General features: G+C 47.3%; 1 protein-coding gene across 1 annotated transcript in view; it reads right to left on the reverse strand.

Annotated features, from left to right (window-relative positions):
* Window positions 1–376: 376 nt before the first annotated feature.
* The window catches only part of LOC115470563 (protein FAM3B-like), a 163,306-nt gene continuing 148,211 nt past the window's right edge, over window positions 377–15,471 (reverse strand). The window contains 2 exon segments of the mRNA XM_030203822.1: window positions 377–542; window positions 12,846–12,978. Coding sequence (XP_030059682.1) covers window positions 459–542; window positions 12,846–12,978 — 217 coding nt within the window. The 3' untranslated portion in view covers window positions 377–458.

Below are 15,471 nucleotides of genomic sequence, written 5' to 3' on the forward strand. Positions count from 1 at the left end.
TCAAACAAGGCTGAATTCACCATAGCAGTACTTCAATTCAACCATCTGTCTGATTATTTCAGTGTAAATTGTCTGATCAGGCAAAATGTTATAGGGTTAAAGTGGGACATTGTCCTGGTATCTAACTTATTGAAAATGACCTCAATCTGAGATTATCTTCAACAAAGTTGAAAAGTGCTAGAATATCCAATGCTGACATGAAAGAGGTGAAAATAGGGCACTTGCCCTGGGTCCCAATGCTAAAAGGAACCACAAGCTTGCCCACAAAGCTTTGTGGCTTCCCTTGCAAATTTCTACCCTGGGCACCAGCATGTCTAACACCAGCTCTGTGAATATCCATGCGGGAGTGTATATTTGCAACTCTTCCTCTTTGCCAGTGTTGATTAAGTCTTGTTTTAATGTGATTTCCTACAAACATCCATGGAAGTCAGCAAAGGATGAAGACTGATTCCTTAGTTCTAAGGCTTGGGGATACAGCCGTCAATCTGTATTTCTGCTGGCCAGCCACTGTACGGGTTTCTGCTGTCATCAGAATGGTTGATCTGTCAAAAGAATATTGAAGAGAGATGTTGAAGAGCAAATGTTCTATGGATCGATTCAGTCTATAGTATGGTGCACAAGGGAACCAATATCATTATCACAGCCCTGGTTCCTCTTCATGACCTAGCTATGGCTGGTGACATCTAATTTTTTGTTCTGCTAAACATAGTTCCCTCTGTCCTGTCTAGACTCTTTCCCTATACTATATGGTTCCATTAATAAACTTACCTCAACCAAACACTAAATATGAGGCAAGAAACTATCTCAGAGTACACCTTCCAAATTGCAGAAAAGTGATCTACAAAACTGTCCACTCAGCAGACTTCACTTACCTAGGAACCAAATGGTGGCACTCCTTACCACCCAAAATAAGAAATATACAGGAATATACTAGATTCTGCAAAATCCTCAAATCATTCCTATTCAAATGAACCCTCACAAAGAACAACGATATCTCAAACAACTAATTATTACTTGAATTGGTTATTACTCTGTTTACCATTAACTTTCACTTTGCTTCATGTACAATTTCTCGTTCATAATAGATTTTATAAATGTTAAACATCCATAGTTATCGCAGTATGTTTATGATACTATATTGTAAAATTGGATTCTTACAGCAAATTACTTTCTTATGCATTATTGTTTGTTATGGATCCTATACTGTTTATTGTAAGCCACATTGAACTCAAACTTGTTTGGAATAATGTGGGATATAAATGTCACAAATAAATAAATTCTACTTCCAGCACTTTTTTGATGGCCAGAAATTGTTCTGGGGAGCCTGCTGTTTGAACCAGTCAATTAAAAAAATTTTAAAAAAAAGAATTTATTTTCCTTTCCCACTATTTTGACAGACACCACCTACTAACCACATCAAGTGACAGACACCACCTACTAACCATACCAATCTATATGACAGTGCAGAGTCAGGATTAGATAGAAAGGCACTTTTATGAGAGGGTTCATGTTTGTTAGGGACAGCTTTCTGGGTCTCAGATTTGAAAAGAAATGATTCTGAACAGTGGTGCATATTGACTTTTAAGAGTAAGCACACCGTTTTTTTGGGTCCTTTTACTAAGCCGAGGCCCAAGGGGGCTGTTTTTGATGCGCACTGAGGCCCCCTTTTATCGCAGCAGGTAAAAGGCTGTTTTGGGTTTTTTTTTTTAAGAAATGGCCGTGCAGCCATTTCAGAGGAAGCACTTACCACCACCCATTGAGGTGGCGGTAAGGGCTCCCGTGTTAACCCGGCGGTAACCAGGCAGTGAATACCGCCAGGTAAACACTCACTCTACAAAAATAAACATTTTTTGTAGCACCAGAAATGGCACACGCGGGGGGTGGGAACTACCGCCATGCTGCTGCAGTAGCCCGGCGGTACTTCCAGTTTAGCAAGCTTAGTAAAAGAGACTCCCCCCCACCCAGGTGCATTACTTAATAAACACCACAAAGCAGTGAGCTGAGACGTCCACTAGATGTTACTGTTCCTTGAATATGATTTCAAGTCAAGAAACATTATGGGGCCCTTTTGCTGCTGCTGTAGGATCTTTGCCAGATCCCGTAGATCAGGTTGCGTCGGCGAGCTCATGGCTTCGGCTTCCTGTCCTGTTTGATGACCTTGTGAGCCCTTGGGTCCCGCAGGGGACAGTCGTCTTCCCCAAAGGACAGCCGAGCAACCCCTAGTCTTCACCCGCGGCGACTGCCGTTCACCAGGAGTTGAGCCCCCAGCTCCAGGCGGCCAGCGGGGCTTCCGGAACCGGGGGGTTGACGGACTGACCAGGCACCGAGGGACCAGAATCACGAACAGCAGCCGTGCGGCGGGTCCAGGCAGGTGGGAGCAGACCAGTCCAGGAACAGGCTGAAGATCAAAGCCGGCGGCAAACAGAGTAGTCCAGGAACAGGGAAAAGGTCAAGGCGGGCGGCAAGCAGAGAACTCCAGGAACAGGCAAATGGTCAAGACAGAGCGTCAGGGAAAGCCACGAAAACAAAAGACTGCACACAAAGGCTGGAACCTCTGAAAACAGAAGCTGAAGCAACGTCCTGCCAGGAACCTGCTCCTTAAATACTGTCAGCTATCAGCAGCAGAACCCCAGCTGACGGGGGCGGCCACTTTGGACGACGTTGCCTAGGGAATCTCCCAGATTGGTTCAACCCTGGTCCGCAGGCAGAGCCTCCGCTCCATCGTCCCAATCTGGGTCCTCCAGGGCACAGTTTCTGGTTCCCGCGCTCAGGATGTGGGGAAGACGCCGGCTCCTGCATTTTGGCGCCATCTTCCTTGTCAGTCTGGGCGCGGACTCCATAGCCAGCGATGGGAACATGGAGACTGTGAACGCCGGCCTCCGGTCACCGCCTCGGAAAGGCCGGCCATCGCCGCGACGGATCCTGGCCCTTAGCCGCGGTCTTGGAAAGGCCGGCCATCGCCGCAAAGGGTCACAGGCCGGCCTGTCCCGCTACCAAGATGGCCGGCCATCGGGGCAGGGACCAGGTAAGCTGCCCATGACTGCGGGGGCTCCCCCCTGGGAATCGCCTCCAGGGGAGGAGCAGACTGAGGGAGAGACGGACGTGACACTTAGTAAGATGCGGCCATCTTGGATCTGGCCCAGTTAATCTTTTAACTTATTAGTGGAACATAACCACAGAAGCATGGTATGGTCACATTTTCAATATGGTAATACTACAGCCCAACTAAGGAACAGGTTATTTTGACTTAGTCTTCACTGGACCAAACTTGCTTTCCTTGTGTCATCACCATCCAGCTGGATAGGCAGTGTATTAAAAGGTGGAGGATAAAGGATTTTTTTTTACATTTATATCATACATTATCCCAAGCAAACTCGGGTTCAATGTGGCTTACATTTGAAAATACAGTGAGACAGAATAATGGAATTCAGTTATATCATGGGAGCAAGTACATGGACATGTCTGAAACATTTGACAAAGTTGAGATTTGCATATATATCCAACTGGGCATTTAAAAGTCTGTCCTTTAATGATTCCACATGTTTAGAAATCACAGCCATAAGTGTAGACAGTTATTCAAATATTATCATATGCATACACCAGAACAGGCATCCATACACACATTGCAAAAGTAAACAACAACTTCTACAGAGTACATCCAAAATTTATTTTTTATTTTCTCATTTCCATCTTCCAAAATTCTAGACAGCAGATGTACATATCAGTAGGACCCGAAGCAGTCCAAAACAATTAGTCAGAAACAACACAGATTTTATCTAATTGTTCAACAACCCTTAGGATTCAACTTTGGGTTTAAAAAGCAAACCATGTGCATGTAGGAACTGGAAAAATGAATTAAAACACATTGTTTAAAGCAAATGCCCTTAATATGTAATACTTGGTAGCAATAATGAAACAGTGATGGAATATTCACGTAGCAAGCAGCCTGAGCCAATAGATTTATTTTCCATTGAACATAATTAACTTTGTATGAACTTGGTGGCTAATAGTGTGCTGAACTGGACAATGCTGACACATTTAGACTGACTGGACAGAACTTCTGCATGAAAGAAGTCCATCCTTCATTATTTAATAGCTCTCTGTGAAATAGCTATAATAAAAAAGGCAAGTGCATTTTTATAATATACCACTGCAATCTACAAAACAAAAGAAGCAAGTTCCCACATGCCATCTTTTTCTTTTGATGTAGACACAGGAAAAAATATGTTAAATGCTCCCAGGTTTCAACCTAATAAATGCTTTTTAAAAATTGTACTTATAAATAGTAAGTCTGATTGTTGGCCACCAAAACAGACATCGTGTTATGAGAAGGTGCTTCTTTATTAGGTGAAAACATCTCTGCACGAATACAGGGAGTCCCTATAACCCTATAAAATGAAGAACAAATTAGTACTCTAACCAATGAAACCAATACTCCCCTCTGTGTACATCCCTATGCTGAACAAGGCATGTTTAAAAACCAATCAATACTTCCTCTGTGCACATCTGTATGCTACACAAGCCGGCATGTTTAAAAATAAAAATGCTACCAACGATAAAAAAACCCCACAACAACGTGGATAGAGCAGCTCCTAGATTTGCTTGCTTTGTTTTAGGTAAACAAGGATAATAACTGTGCGGAGGAGAGGGAAAGGGAGGCTTCCTGGCTTCAAATTTTTGATATCAACCTCCTTGTTCACGCAGCTGCCTCCCCAACTTGGCTGCAACAAAAATTAAGCCGTGCGTGGGGCCATAGCCCTATGCACGCCACTGGCACCTCTGCCAGTTTCCTTCCTCAGCTCCACCCCTTCCAAACAGGAAGTTACATTTGTGGGGGTGGAGGAGGGAAATCAGCAGAGGCGGCAGTGGTACGCATAGTGCTATGGCCCGGCATGTGCCTTCATTTTTTTGCAGGCTACAGCCAAGTCGGGGAGGAGTGGCCTAGTGGTTAGGGTGGTGGACTTTGGTCCTGGGGAACTGAGCAACTGAGTTTGATTCCCACTTCAGGCACAGGCAGCTTCTTGTGACTCTGGGTAAGTCACTTAACCCTCCATTGCCCCAGGTACAAATAAGTACCTGTATACAATATGTAAGCCACATTGAGCCTGCTATGAGTGGGAAAGCGTGGGGTACAAATGTAACAACAACAAAAAAAATCAGTCAGTGAGGGGCAGAAAAGGGAAGCTCATGGTTCCTTCAGGCTGCCGTGGACTGAAGAAGGCAGCAGCCAGGAGGAAAAGTTAGGTAGCATAAGGCACCTTTGGTACATAGGTGCCATTTTTTCTGAAAATCTGTTTGGGGGAGCAGTAGCTCCCCCTGCACCACCCCAGGGAGCTCAAAAGAGCAATCACCCGGTCTGAAGCTCTGCCGCACTCTGCATAAGAGGGGGCTCGGATCAACCAGTCGTCCAGATAAGGATGGACTTGTACTCCTTCCTTGTGTAGGAAGGCCGCGATGACCACCATTACTTTGGAGAAGGTCCGCGGAGCAGTAGCCAACCCGAACGGGAGGGCTCTGAACTGGAAGTGTCGGCCCAGGACTGCAAAACGCAGAAAGCGTTGATGAGGAGGCCAGATGGGAATACGCAAGTAAGCTTCCTTGATGTCCAAAGATGCCAGGAACTCCCCTGCCTTCACTGCCGCTATAACAGAGCGGAGAGTCTCCATTCGGAAGTGTCAACCTTTCAAGGCCCGATTGACCCCTTTGAGGTCGAGGATAGGCCGCACAGAACCTCCTTTCTTTGGTACCACAAAGTAAATGGAGTAACGTCCCTTGCCAAGCTGATCTTCTGGCACCGGTATGACCGCACCCAGGCGGATCAAATTGTCCAAAGTCTGCTGCACTGCCACAGCTTTGACCGGAGACTTGCAGGGAGAGTTTACAAACCCGTCTCTTAAGGGTCGGCAGAACTCTAGCTTGTAGCCGTCTCTGATGACTTCCAGCACCCAAGCGTCTGAAGTTATCCTGGTCCACTCGCCCAGAAACGAGGATAGGCGTCCTCCAATCTGCTCTGAGCCATGGACCAGGGCCCCGTCATTGGGTATGAGACCCTGGGGGAGGACCGGAGGACGCACCTCCGGGACGGCGGTCTCTGCGAAAGGAATGCTGCTTGGGGGAGAAGTTCCTTTTGAAGGAAGAGGGGGCAGAGGAGCCCGACTTGCCCGGGCGATACCGACGGGCTTCCTGAAACCATCCTTTGGAGGAACCAGGGCGGGCACCACTGGCCCGAGCCCTGACCTCCAGTAACCTCTTGCCCTTAGACGTGCCGAGATCAGTCACAATCTTGTCCAGCTCGACCCCAAAGAGCAGCTTGCCTTTAAAAGGCAACTTAGCCAGGCGAGACTTAAGAGGCGTGGTCAGCAGACCAATGCTTCAGCCAAAGCCAGTGCCGTGCAGAGACTGTCTGAGCCATACCTTTAGCCGAGGCTCTCAAGACATCATACAGCAAGTCTGCCAAGTAGGCCAAGCCCGATTCCTGGGCCGGCCAATCAGCCCTCAAGGAAGGATCCGAGGGGGAAGCCCACTGCACAATTGTCAGGCACGCCCTGGCCACATAGGAGCCGCAAACTGAGGCCTGCAAACTTAAAGCAGCCGCCTCGAAGGACGACTTTAAAGCCACCTCCAATCTTCTGTCTTGGGTGTCCTTTAGGGCCGTGCCACCTTTCACCGGCAACGCCGTTTTCTTAGTCACCGCAGTGATTAAAGAATCCACGGTAGGCCAAAGAAAGGCCTCCCGTTCACCTTCAGGCAGAAGATAGAGGCGGGACATAGCCCTAGCCACTTTAAGGCTCGCTTCTGGGAAATCCCATTGAGCCGAAATCAAGGTGTGCATGGCTTCATGCACGTGGAAGGTTCTAGGCGGGCGCTTCGTCCCCAGCATAATGGCAGAGCCAGCAGAGGCTGAGGGAGAGACGTCCTCCGGAGAGGAAATCTTCAAAATGCTCATGGCCTGCACTAACAGGTTGGGCAAATCCTCTGAGCGAAAAATCCGCGCTGCAGAGGGGTCATCCGCTCCATCAGAGCGGGAATCCGTCTCCTCCAAGGAATCCCCAAAGGACCATTGGGAGAACTCAGATACGCTGCCCTCATCTACATCAGAGGAGACAGAGTCCTCTAGGGCCTGGAAATCCACCCGAGGGCATTTGCTTCCGAAGGCCTCAACCCCTTTATCAGACAGGGGAGCAGGGGCAGCGTTTTGCATAAGAAAAGCCTGATGCAGCAGCAAAATGAACTCAGGGGAGAAACCCCCCAGACTGTGCACTTCTGCAGCCTGGGCCACAGCCCTAGACGCACCCTCAACCGGTGCTCACAAGAGCGGGAGAGAAACATGCTGCGCATCCAAAATGGCGTCCGGTGTGAAACTCCGAGGAGCCGCGCGGGAAGAACGGCGCTTAACTTTTGCCGCTTTCTTGCCGTCGCCCGAATCAAGGGCGACCATAGCATTAACGTCTCCCACCTTGAGGGCGGCCCAAGAAGAAGCTGTCCGAGCAGAGTGGCCGGCCAAAATGGAGGGGGCGAGCAGCGGGGGATGGGTGCTTATGGCGGGAAAAACCGCCGCACCGGAGGAAGAACTGGGACACTGACTGGACTCCAAACTGATGCCCAAAAAAGGCGATTCAGGCTTTGAAACCCCCGCATCCCCGCTAGACGCGCCCACGCTGTCCGGGGAGTGATTCTTCGCGCCCTCGCCCTCTGACGCCATTAGCCACGTGGAGACCGATCGGGGAACCCCCTGCCCGCTACAAAAGGTAAAACTTACCTGCTTCTCGCTCCGAGCTGTAACGAACTGGTGTCCCAGTGAGCAGCTGCAATAAACGCTGATATAAACGTTGAAATAAACGCCCTTAAAGGACGTTCAAAAAAAATTTTTTTTTTTTTAACGGAGCCAGCGGGAGGGGGGAGAAAAGGAGGGACCTGGCACCACCAGGTTTGCACTTGCTCAAGAAGAGCCCTCAACCCCAGGTACTCAACAAAACCTAAGAATTAGGCTTGGAGACCTAGCCAGAGCTGCTGCTGTGTGTGACCACCACCTGCTGAGATAGAGAACATACTGAGGAGTTTCTGGCAGCACATGACCACATATAGGGAGTAGAGAGCTGCACGGGGACGGGGTTCGCGGGAATCCCGCGGAACCCGCGGGATTCCCGCAGGGACGGAAGCAGGTCCTGCGGGGTTCCCGTGGGGACGGAAGCAGTTCTGCAGGGTTCCCGTGGAAGTGTAAGCTGCACTGCATCAGCCTCTCATCTACCGAGTACCTTGAATGCTGTCTCCTCCTCCTCTTCCTCCTTGCTTTACCAGCACAAATGTGTAAAGTCTTCCGTTAAAGAGGTGGTAGAGACACAAATGATGAAGGAATTCAAAAAGGCTTGGTTGAACACAGAGGATCTCTAATTAGAAAATGGAAGTTATAAAAATCCTAACCTTAAATGGCTGCATGTGTGTGGATGTGTCAAGTGACGCTTAGATGGTGACTCTGGCTGTGATTAACTAGGTCCGATACCGGGAAGACTTGTATGGTCTGTGTCTAATATATGGCAGTCTGGTTTAGGTGGGCTAGAAAGGGCTTAGACAGCAACTTCAGTGGCTGGAATATAAGGACAACGCTGGACAGATTTTTACGGTCTGTATCCCACAAATGAGAAGATGAATAGACTGGAGTGGGCTTCAGCGAGAACTCCAGCAGTTGGAACATAAGGATAGGGCCAGATAGACTTCTATGGTCTATGTTCCAGAAACACGGAAGAAAAGTATATAATATCACACTCGTTGATTTAATCATGGATTGATAATGTGTGACTATTGGGCAGACTGGATGGACCATTCAGGTCTTTATTTGCTGTCACTTACTATGTTACAATTAATCCTCTTTGCTCCCGGGCTGATGCGCAGACCTCAGCTCTGACACCTGACCTACTGGCGCGTGCATGTGGTGACCTCTCAGCACACAGTGCCAAAAATCAGAGACAAATCTTACATGTCCACACCAGAATGTTCTAAGTTTCAGCTTCCATTCCTTCCTTGCCTACAGTGATGTGGCTCAAATCCAGAGAGAGACTGAGGGAGCTGACCAGAATTTTCTTTTATGTACCATTAAATTCTTACGGGGATGGGTGGGGATGAGTTAAATTCTTGCGGGGACGGGTGGGGACGGGTTGGGATGGATTACATTTTTGCGGGAATGGGTGGGGATGGGTAAGATTCCAGTGGGGATGGGTGGGGATGGGTGAGATTCTAGCAGGGACGGGCGGGGATGGGTAAGATTTCTGTCCCCGTGCAACTCTCTAATAGGGAGGCAAAAGGATTGCTCTCTATCTCCACCTGCTGGTAGATGGACACAACCCACCAGTCTATGGATTGATCAGCATGATGATATGGAACTGATCATTGTCTCCAGCATTTCTGGGATATAGACTGTAAAAGTCTGCCCAGGCCTGTCCTTAGGTTCCAACTACAGAAGTTGCCACTGAAGTCCACGCCAGCCTATCCAAATCCATCTTGTCATCTGTGGGACACAGACTGTAAAAGTCTGCCTGGCACTGTCCTCACGTTCTAAATTACTGGAGTTTCCGTCGAAGCCCTCTCCAACTCATCCTAAACTAGATTGCCATATTCAGGACCTAGACTGTACAAGCTTGCTCAGCACCAGCCTTTGTTCCTCACAGCTGGAGTCACCATCTAAGTGCCACTTGACATGCAAACACACAAGCAACCATTTAAGCTTTTTTTTTTTTAATATACCATTCATTTTCTATTAAGGGATCCTCTGTGTTCATGTCTTGCCTTTTTGAAGTCTGTCGCTATTTTTTTCTCTACCATCTCCCTCGGGAGGGCATTCCAGGCATCAACCACCCTCTCCATGAAAAAGAATTTCCTGACATTATTCCTAAGTCTAGCACCCCACAATCTCAATTCATGTCCTTTAGTTTTGCTGTTTTCCCTTCTCTGGAAAATATTTGTTTCTATATTAATACCTTTCAAGTATTTAAACATTTGTATCATATCTCCCCTGTACCTCCTATCCTCTAGAGTATACATATTCAGGTCTCCCAATCTTTCTTCTCATACATCTTTTGGTGCAAGCCCCATACCATTTTTGTCACCTTCTTCTGGAGTGCTTCAAGTCTTTTTACATCCTTAGCAAGTTACGGCCTACAAAACTGAACCCAGTACTTCAAGTAGGGCCTCACCAATCACTTGAACAGGGGCATCAACACCTTTCTTCTGCTAGATATGCCTCTCTCTATACAAGCCTAGCATCCTTCTGGCTACGGCCAGTGCCTTGTCATACTGTTTCATCATCTTCAGATCCTCAGGTGATGAAACAGTGCAACAAGGCGGTGGCAATTGCCAGAAGGATGCTAGGCTGTATAGAGCCTAGCATCTTTCCATCTATTCCACTGCTCCATATCCTCTCCAAGCCTATTCCTCAACTCCTCCCAAACCTGTAGTGTCCTTTTTAATGCAAGGTTATGTAAAAGCCTCCAAAGATCCAGTCATCCATTACATTACATTTGGGGCTTATATCCCGCTAACACCTGTTCAGTTCTAAGCGGTTTTCAAGCTTTTTGTAGTGATATAGCGATCAGGACATTCCTCTGAGAATTACAATGGTTGCTTTGGAGATATGCAGAATTCTAACTACAATACATATTTCTTAAATAAGGAAGTTTTTATCTTTTTTCAGAATGTGAGATAAGATTGTGCAGGGCAGTACATTCTGGCAATACCTTTCCAGAGTCTGGCAGCTTGAATGGCAAGGAATTTGTCAAAGAACGTTAGTCTCTTCTTGCCCTTAGATGAGGGGAAAGTGAAAGTCAACCATGGGAGCAAGTCACCAGGGGCGTAGCCAGACCTCGTGGTGAGAGGGGGCCAGAGCCCGAGGTGGGGGGGGGGCACATTTTAGTCTGCCGCCCCACTGCTTCACCCCCCCCCCGCCTCGCCGCTCCCTCACCGCCTCACCGCTCCCCCTGCCGCACCCCACAGTAGCAAATACCTTTGCTGGTGGGGGTCCCCTTCTTCAGTGCTGGTCTCTCGATTAAATTAACTTGGAAAAATTGCCTTCTTAGACAATAGTAGCAGATGCTATCAATTGCACACCAAGGTACTATAGGCTCTTTTTAGCCCACTGAAAATGGAAGGAACCTCTTGTTTGAGTGAGACATTCAGGGCTTCTGACGTCAAATAGCTTACTTTAAATCCTGAAACCCTTATTCCTCAATTTATTGCATGATGTTAGATAAAGTAATCAGTAATCCTAGGGTTGGCCACTTAACATCACTTCACCTGGAAATAAATTAATTTTATATTTTTCGCTCATCTCTCAGCAACCCACAGATCATCACTGTTATTTCTAATTCTCCAAGAAAATTTCCATGACCAAAGGGAAGAACAAAGGAAATGGGGACAACCTTCATAGGTATTCCTCTCCAATGTAAAAAATTTAGATAATCTCCCATTAACCTTTATAGCCACCTATGGTCCACCATACATACCCCCCTGTTTACTAAGCCATACGGCAATGTAGACATAGCCAGCGGCATACTGAGGACAGGGTGGTGGGGGCAGTCTGCCCCGGGTGCACGTTGCAGGAGGGGTGCAGGGAGCAGCCGCATGGTTGTCGGCTCCGCTGGTTCCCTGCTCCCTCTGCTGTTACTTCCTGTTCTGGGGCCGAGGAAGCAGGGAACCGGCAAAGCCGACAGCCACACGGCTGCTTTCAGCACTCTAGCAGGTAAGAAGAATGCACCCGGGAGGGGGGGGGGGGCTTGAAGGCGATACACTGGAGGGGGGACGACACTGCATGTGGCATGTGCCCCGGGTGGCAGCTGACTAAGGAACACCACTGGATACAGCCCATTCAAAGTGAATGGGCTGTGTTGGCATTATCCCACAGCAGCCGATAGCATGGCTTAGTAAACAGAGAAGATAGTATGCAGCCACCACAACTTATTACCAAACCCCTCTGCTTTAACTCTTTAAAGAGAAAACTCTGCCACATCATATCTGCTTTCACATTGTTCAAGTTTAAAAGCAATAGGGGTATTGGTTCTTTTTAGGCCACCCAAACCAAGTCTAAAAGTTTATAGATATTTTCTGGATTCTCCAAATCTTCTTGCCTAGTCAGGTGTCAATCAGTTAATCAGCTTGCACGTATCCCTGCTAAAATTTTGATATCAATATTGAGCAAGGAGATAGGGTTGCAGGAGTCACAAATGATGGGGTCCTTTCCCTTTTAAGCCACTGCTTGCCCTGGGATTGGTAGCATGGAATGGTGCTACTAATTGGGTTTCTGTCAGGTACTTGTGATCTGGATTGGCCACTGCTGGAAGCAGGATACTGGACTAGATGGACCATTGGTCTGACCCAGTATGGTTGTTCTTATGTTCTTAATAATTACTTGCTTGTTCCATAGATTGAGGAAACAGAACCCCCCCCCCCACCCCCCTCACCACCACCACACACATACACACACACACACTTTCTATACAAAGTTTCTGCAAGCCTTATAAAATGAAGCTGAGAAGCTGTCCAATTCCAGGGCTTTGTCTGTAGCCAATTTATGCTCACAGCAATTTCTTTGGGAGTAATTTCAGTAACTAAAACGGATAGCTCCTCTGCTTCCATGAGTAGTAGAGAAACCGAGTTCAGATGCCACTCTTCACTGCCAGCCCTTTTGGGCCTATTCTCTCTGTAACGGCCCTGGTAAAATTCCAGAACACATTGCTGAATGCTCTCCATCATAAATCATTTTCCCCTCCTCAGTTTGTATCTCGGGAATATAATTGATAGCTTGCTTCTTTTTTTTTTTTTAATAAGGTAGCAACCTATCTGACTTGTTGGTGCCTTACCTTTTCTCGTTCGAGATTACTGGGTAGTTGACCACCTTTTAAAGCCAGAAAGGCCCAGCTACTCCTGAAGCGGAGATTCCGTATCTCCTTACTGCCAAACTCCTCCAGAGCCTTTTTTGCTTCCTCTTGCAACCTGGATATGAACAAGAATGTGTCCATCAGTTACAATGCAACTATGAAGATGCACTTTAAGTAATCACAATGCACCAAAATAAGGCACATGCAATGGAAGTCAACTGTAGGCTTTGTCAATGAAAATAAATGCTATCCAATCTTAACCAAATGGAACCTCAAACTGTAAATTTACAATTTATGGGAGTCTCTAAGTTTAGCTTTGCATTACCCCTCCCCCCAACAAATGCCCCTGCTCTTGGGCACTGAGAGGGAGCATTTTCATGGGGGTCACTAAGGCAACAAGGGTTGGGACTGCCAGCTTGGTGGGTGGATTTGGGAAGGGCCAGCCCATCTGGGTAGGGCCAGGAAGTGATAGAAAATATTGTGTCTGTGAAATTGAATTCTTTGGTTGCCCATCCCCGCCGAGACCCAAGCACCGAGGGGAAAGTCTTGGACACTAAAGGGAGGACTTCTGCAATAGCCAGCGAATGAAAACCCCTGCCACAGGGCAGAGGGTGTCTGCGGGGAGTTCCTGACTTGGGAATGGAAAGGAGTGCTTGTGGCAAAAGACACCCCAGGTAGAAGTGGGAGCGGGGGAGCTTCACTTCTGGCAGGACATTCAATGGGTGTTCAGTGGGGCATCCTGAACTGAGACGGGCAGAAGCTAAAGAGAAACCGTGCTGCTGATGTACATTGACTATTCATATTAATTTTGGCAATGAAAGGAGACTGTGTCTGAAGCTGATCTAAAATTGTTATGTGCCCTGACTGTACATATCAATTTATGAGTTTGGACCGTTTTCAAGTAATCGTTAATTAAAAACCAGTTTGGAGTTTAACCCAATAGCTGCTGGTAATTTTCTTTGAATGAGAGTATACTTGAGAGTATTCAGAGGGAGATAACCCCACACCCTACCGGGACTTTAGCCCGGTCCCAGCATGTGCCCCACTCAAAATCTAAACTCTGTTTGTATATTCTGATCCTGGGTGCCTGACCTTAGGAGTTCAGCCGGTGCCAGTGAGCCAAGTGAGTGAGACCATGGTTACACTTGCAAATACAAAGCAGTGGAGAACAGCTATAAGGCCTGGAACCTCTGTATTCTTATTTTTTCCTCTGCACATTACTTTCTCCTGAAATTGTGTTCAGGAAATACTTAAGAGGTCTTATTAATTTCTCAGGCAGAGCAACCCTTAGCAAATCTTTATCATTTGCTTTCTTATTTGTAAAAGAAAGGGAGTAGGGAGTGGGTTATAATACAATAGACTCCCCGTCAGAATCTGAATTTTTTTGAAACTTCTCAGGATCATATTGTTTCTGGGCAACTCTTTGTTTCGTATATACAGTGGGGGAAATAAGTATTTGATCCCTTGCTGATTTTGTAAGTTTGCCCACTGACAAAGACATGAGCAGCCCATAATTGAAGGGTAGGTTATTGGTAACAGTGAGAGATAGCACATCACAAATTAAATCCGGAAAATCACATTGTGGAAAGTATATGAATTTATTTGCATTCTGCAGAGGGAAATAAGTATTTGATCCCCCACCAACCAGTAAGAGATCTGGCCCCTACAGACCAGGTAGATGCTCCAAATCAACTCGTTACCTGCATGACAGACAGCTGTCGGCAATGGTCACCTGTATGAAAGACACCTGTCCACAGATTCAGTGAATCAGTCAGACTCTAACCTCTACAAAATGGCCAAGAGCAAGGAGCTGTCTAAGGATGTCAGGGACAAGATCATACACCTGCACAAGGCTGGAATGGGCTACAAAACCATCAGTAAGACGCTGGGCGAGAAGGAGACAACTGTTGGTGCCATAGTAAGAAAATGGAAGAAGTACAAAATGACTGTCAATCGACAAAGATCTGGGGCTCCACGCAAAATCTCACCTCGTGGGGTATCCATGATCATGAGGAAGGTTAGAAATCAGCCTACAACTACAAGGGGGGAACTTGTCAATGATCTCAAGGCAGCTGGGACCACTGTCACCACGAAAACCATTGGTAACACATTACGACATAACGGATTGCAATCCTGCAGTGCCCGCAAGGTCCCCCTGCTCCGGAAGGCACATGTGACGGCCCGTCTGAAGTTTGCCAGTGAACACCTGGATGATGCCGAGAGTGATTGGGAGAAGGTGCTGTGGTCAGATGAGTCAAAAATTGAGCTCTTTGGCATGAACTCAACTCGCCGTGTTTGGAGGAAGAGAAATGCTGCCTATGACCCAAAGAACACCGTCCCCACTGTCAAGCATGGAGGTGGAAATGTTATGTTTTGGGGGTGTTTCTCTGCTAAGGGCACAGGACTACTTCACCGCATCAATGGGAGAATGGATGGGGCCATATACCGTACAATTCTGAGTGACAACCTCCTTCCCTCCGCCAGGGCCTTAAAAATGGGTCATGGCTGGGTCTTCCAGCACGACAATGACCCAAAACATACAGCCAAGGCAACAAAGGAGTGGCTCAGGAAGAAGCACATTAGGGTCATGGAGTGGCCTAGCCAGTCA

Source organism: Microcaecilia unicolor, chromosome 5 (genome assembly GCF_901765095.1).
Source record: "Microcaecilia unicolor chromosome 5, aMicUni1.1, whole genome shotgun sequence".
Lineage (NCBI taxonomy): Eukaryota > Metazoa > Chordata > Amphibia > Gymnophiona > Siphonopidae > Microcaecilia > Microcaecilia unicolor.